Source organism: Physeter macrocephalus, chromosome 12 (assembly GCF_002837175.3).
Source record: "Physeter macrocephalus isolate SW-GA chromosome 12, ASM283717v5, whole genome shotgun sequence".
Lineage (NCBI taxonomy): Eukaryota > Metazoa > Chordata > Mammalia > Artiodactyla > Physeteridae > Physeter > Physeter macrocephalus.
The window spans coordinates 50,010,060-50,016,059 of NC_041225.1; the positions used below are offsets into that span (position 1 = coordinate 50,010,060).

At 35.0% G+C, this 6,000-nt stretch overlaps 1 protein-coding gene across 2 annotated transcripts in view; it reads left to right on the forward strand.

The window, feature by feature from the left end:
- SPAST (spastin) overlaps positions 1 to 6,000 on the forward strand; it is a 63,482-nt gene that overhangs the window by 32,329 nt on the left and 25,153 nt on the right. For both annotated transcript variants that reach the window (XM_028496913.2, XM_024118657.3), the window contains exons 6-8: positions 179 to 312; positions 592 to 685; positions 5,760 to 5,834. In XM_028496913.2, the coding sequence (XP_028352714.1) occupies positions 179 to 312; positions 592 to 685; positions 5,760 to 5,834 (303 nt within the window). The remainder of the gene's footprint in view (positions 1 to 178; positions 313 to 591; positions 686 to 5,759; positions 5,835 to 6,000) is intronic.

Sequence of the window (6,000 nt, forward strand, 5' to 3'; positions counted from 1 at the left end):
AAATGTAGTTCTATAGTGAATGCCATTTTATCTTGGAGTAAATATACAATTTTTAGATTTTTATATCCATTTTTTGCTACTTTTAAGCCTTTAATTCTGTGAACATTAAGGTTGACTCACATGTGAAAAGTGTAAACATTATGTTGTATTTTCACATTAAAATTTTGTGTCCTTCAAGAGTACACCAAAAACAAATAGAACAAATAAACCTTCTACCCCTACAACTGCTGCTCGTAAAAAGAAAGACTTGAAGAACTTTAGGAATGTGGACAGCAACCTTGCTAACCTTATAATGAACGAAATTGTGGACAAGTAAGTTTTGTCATCTAAAGTGTTTTATGGGGTTTAAAAATTTTTTTATTTATGAAATATATCTTGAGTGAAATGGATAATATATACCTTGTCTAATTTACATATGTAATTTTTATGATGGTTTTAATTACTGTAAATATAGAAAACCATTGCTTTACTGATTTAACTATAGTTTCACAGTTAACATAAAAATGGCTATGTTACATAGAGCTTGGACTTAATATTATAATAACTGAAGTATATTTCTGTTACGGAGCTAACTGAAATTCTGTTTCTTAGTGGAACAGCTGTTAAATTTGATGATATAGCTGGTCAGGAGTTGGCAAAGCAAGCATTGCAAGAAATTGTTATTCTTCCTTCTCTGAGGCCTGAGGTAAGGATTTTATATTATCATTTTCCTATAGCATCATCCATTACTGAATCCATAGTACAGTAAAGAAGTGTTTGAGCTATACTAGAATGATTAGTTCATATAACAGTAGGTTAGATGTCTTTTAAAGGAAAAAAACATTAGCAGTTGATGTTGACTAGTTATTTATACTGGAGAGGAGAATAAATATAATGGTTCCTAATTCCCAATCCATTTTTAATTAAATTTATAGGAAAAGTAGGTAACAGGAAATAATTTTTATATCAAGGTAAGAGAGATTTAAAAGTTAAGAAAGAATCCGCCTGCCAATGCAGGGGACATGGGTTCGATCCCTGGTCTGGGAAGATTCCCACATGCCGCGGAGCAACTAAGCCTGTGTGCCACAACTACTGAGGCTGCGCTCTAGAGCCCGCGAGCCACTACTACTGAGCCCATGTGCCACAACTACTGAAGCCTGCACACCTAGAGCCCATGCTCCTCAACAAGAGAAGCCACCGCAATGAGAAGCCTGCGCACCACAACAAAGAGCAGCCCCTGCTCGCCGCAACTAGAGAAAGCTCACGCGCAGCAATGAAGACCCAACGCAGTCATAAATAAATGAATGAATGAATGAATGACTGAATTAATTATTTTCAAGATATTAAGTCATCAAAGTAAGTGGAGAGCTGGTGAATGGTGGATAGGGACCTCACCTTTCATCCCTTATTTTTAAACTCACTAAGGAAGTTAGGTAATCTTGCAATTGATAATAAATATTTAATTTTCCACACATAGCATTGTTTTTCTTTTTTTCAGTGCTTCATTCTTTTTTATTGGAGTATAATTGCTTTACAATGTTGTGTTAGTTTCTGCTGTACAACGAAGTAAATCAGCCATATGTGTACATATATCCTCTCCCTCTTGGGCCTCCCTCCCATCCTTTCCCATCCCCTCCTATCCCGCCCATCTAGGTCGTCACAGAGCACCAAGCTGAGCTCCCTGTGCTATACTGCAGGTTCCCACTAGCTATCTGTTTTACACATGGTAGTGTATTTATGTCAAACCTAATCTCCCCATTAGCATTGTTTTGGATTCTCACAATTCACAGATTGCATGTTGGATGCTGTTCTGAAAATATAGCAAAAAATAAATATGAGGATCCAGTCTGGATTAGTTATTTCTCTTCTTCTAGAACTTTCAAGTCTTAATGGACTCATTTACACAATCTCATGAAAATAGATGTTATATGGCACATTGTGATGAATACGCTTTTAAATGAATGTGTAAAGGTTGTGTGGCTCTGTTTTTCTATAGTTTATATCACTCTCATACTACTTTCATGGTGTTTATAACTTGTGAGTACCAACTATACTGAAACTTACTATTTTTTGAGTCTGCTTTCTTTATTTTTACTTCTTGCCCACTCTAAGAAGCAGTATGCATGAAATCACTGGTTTAATACACTAATTGAAATTTTCTTAATACACAACAAAATAGAGACTTATTAAAATAGAAGGCATTTGTCCTTATATGAACCAAATTTATCTCTTGTACCACCTCAGGCCACACTTTGAGGAAACATATTATAGCTTGTATTTGGGCTTACTTTTTGCCTGGGGTTATGTAAGAGTAGTAAATGTAGCAGAGTGAGTATTGACAAAAAAATGCTTGTTGAAAGAACTCATATAATTGTAGACCTGAAAAGGATCTTAGCAGTCATCTAGTCCATTTGTGGATAAAGAAACTAATCCTGAAATCTAAATGTCTTGCTCAAGATTATAGTTAAGTGGTGGTTCTAGGAAATGAAATAAATAAGATTCCTAACATTAGACTGCCACCTCAATGCTATTAACTGCCAGCTAATTCCTAAGTATGGATTTTAGTATTAATTAAGTGGTATGCTTCTTAGGGTACAAAAATATATCTAAAATTGTAAAGGTAGTAAGGAAATATTTGGACTGTGCTAGAAGGCATTCAGCTTCTGCTCTACCCATGACTTTAGGGAACACATCTAAAGTGGAAAGTGAGGTCAAACAGCATATGACTTACATTTTGGCATATTTCCATGGTGGCGCCATAATATTAGAAAAAACTGGAATTTCAAATTTGAAGCCTTGGGAAGGGCAGAAACCTTAGTAAATATACTAAATTGGGGCTTCAGGAAGGACAGCATTTGAGGTAGAGCCAGACCTCAGGGTTTGGACCATTTGTCTCTCTGTCTCCACACCTGCCAATTTGACCATTTTTATAATTCTAGTTCAGATTCTAATTCAGAAAGGGAATATGATTGTCCTAGCTCAGCTTTTCACAGTAGACCCATAAAATGGATCATGGTAAGTCATGAATGGGTCAGACTTATTTCATAAAGCATCTCCATTGTGCAACAAATCAGCTTTATTCATAATTCTCCACATTGGGGAGCTTGCATGGACCACGGTGGGGACATTGTTAGGCTAGATTGGAAAGTTGGGTATGACAGGCATCATGACGAACTTATTCATTCTTTAGTGTGCTAGAATTTTTATTTCATCATAGAAACACAATCATAATTAAGTCACTGAACACTAAAAATAGCTTTAAGGAGATAAATAATTTTAAAAATATATGCTTGAGTTAATTTCTTTTCAGAATTACCTAAAGCAAGTACTTTAACCCTTGTTCATTCATGAAGTCATGGACTTGGAAAGGACATTGAAAAAAACTCTTGTCCATCTTCCTGCCATCAAATAGGACTATGTTTTAAATATTTTAAAAGTAATTTTTAAAAATCACAAATATTAATCTTTGAAACAAGTTAAAACTGTAAGAAGAATATAAAATAAAACGTACCTTCTGACCCCAAAGCAGTACATTTCAAAGTCTATCACAATGATCTGTCTACATACTTTTCTAAAAAATTTTACAATGAAAATATATATTCTTCTGTCGTATTTCATAGACCTCTTTCATATCCTGTCCAGCTTATTTGTCAGCATTTTTCTGAGCTCTTGTGTTTTTTTTTTAATTTTTGAATTTAATTTTATTGTTTTATACAGCAGGTTCTTATTAGTCATCCATTTTATACACATCAGTGTATTCATGTCAATCCCAATCTCCCAATTCATCCCACCCCCACCCCCACCCCCGCCACTTTCCCCCCTTGGTGTCCATACGTTTGTTCTCTACTTCTGTGTCTCAATTTCTGCCCTGCAAACCAGTTCATCTGTAAAGCTCTTATGTTTATTTTGTTATCTTGCTGCTTAATAATAGCATTTTCTTTCAGTTTTATAGAAGAATGTGACTGTTCTCCAATTTTAAAAGGTTCTACCTACTACTAAAATTTCCATGAATTTCTAAATATGTTATCTTTCATTATACCAGCTTGAACATTTGCTTTTTAAAAAGTTTTTGAACTTACGTCTTTAAGTAATAATCTTATAAAGCCAATTCTTTTTTTTTTCATGTAGAATATTTAACTTGATGAACCCTTAGCTCCATTATATCACACATTCCCTACACCATCCTCCCAGTGTAGTATATCACTGCTGAGGTTAAATCAATATTCATTTCTTGTAAATATTAAGTGCCAAGCTGAGTAGGATAGTGTGGCTTTTTTTCCCTTGTATAGGTTTTTTTTTCCCCCTACAGTAAATAGTTGTGTTACTTTTTTGTTTGCTTAGTTTTCATCTTACCAATTGTCAAACCAATTTGAAAATTCGTTAGCTCAGTTGTTTTTTTTCTTGGAACCCCTTTTCCTGGAACCACCTTTTTCTGTTCCATTCAACCAGTTCTTATTTCGTAGCTGTTCTATAATCTTGCTTCACCATCATCATGGAACTTTTCTCTGTCTTTCTGTTTTAATGGATCTCTCGGTTTTTTGGATTCCTTATTTTCTCTTTCATGGCTTATTTTCTCATTTTGATGGCACACAGCCTCCTGTAAGTTCCTGAGAAAGGTTCATGTGAGACAATATTTTGAGATTTCACATATCTGAAAATATATTTAATCTACTGTCTTCCCTTGTTAATAATTTGATTAGATGTCAAGATTTAGGTTGAAACTGTAATGGTGGATATGTGACACAAATAGTGAACCCTAATGTAAACTATGGACTTAGGTTAATAGTGACATATCACTATTCATCAGCTGTATTAAATGTACCATACTAATGTAAGATGTTAATAATAGGGGAAATGGGGGAAGTGAGGAGTTATGTGGAAACTCTCTATACTTTCCATTAAATTTTCTGTAAACCTAAAACCACTCAAAAAAATATTCCGTCTTTAAGTTGAATATCAACCGCTTCATATGGTTCAACTTAAAAGTACATACACTTTCACTATTAAGTAAAGTGTTATCAGTCGGGTGCTTCACCCTTCATTCCTGCCATGACTGATGTCCCAGAGTTTGAAGACTCTGGTTAAATTTCTCTACAGAATAAGACATCTGCCTCCTTTGGTTGTGGAAGAGGAGTACTTGGCAGAGTGCTCTTGGTGGGAGCAAGAGCATGGGTTCCATTGTTCCTCATACAGACTTTCAATCAGTTCCCCTGTTTTTGGCCAGCTACCTTACTGCTGCTTTCTCTGGTACCTGGTGCCTCCAATTCCTGAGCTGTTCCAGGGTTTTTTGTTCACATCAGCTTGCTCCTTGTATCTAGGTATCCCTTCACAAGCTGGCACTTAGGTTTTAGCTCCTTCAACTCCATTAAATAATTTACCACACTTTATCAGCTCTCCATCTACAAAAATTTGTATCCTCTGTTGTCTCTTTTTGTATTTTTTTGTTTTGTTTTAAAGATTTATATCTTTTTTATTCATTTACTATTATTTGGTGAGATTTCTAAAGGAAGTAGAGAGGCATACTATGTTCAGTATGTCTTGTTTAACCAGTCTGCTTTCATTTTGATCAATAAGGGTCTGGTTTTAATTCATTTTGTTTTCTTCTGTTTTTAATAATTATTCTAATTTATTGATTATGTGTTCTCTTTAGAGCTCTGGGCAGCTCTCTTTGGGAGGATGCTATTGAAAGATGGTGCTTTTTAGATAACAAATAATACTTAAAATGTCTGGAAAAAGTGTCTCCAGAATCATGGTTGTGAACTAAAGTGTGTATTTTTAAGTTGTTCACAGGGCTTAGAGCTCCTGCCAGAGGACTGTTACTCTTTGGTCCACCTGGAAATGGGAAAACAATGCTGGTAAGAATTCTTTTTATTTTTATTTTTTAAACTTTAAAAAAATATTTTTATTTATTTGGTTGTGCTGGGTCTTAGTTGCAGCATGTGTGCTCCTTAGTTGTGGCAGGCGGGCTCCATAGTTACAGCTCGCCGGCTCCTTAGTTGTGGCATGTGAACTCTTAGTTGC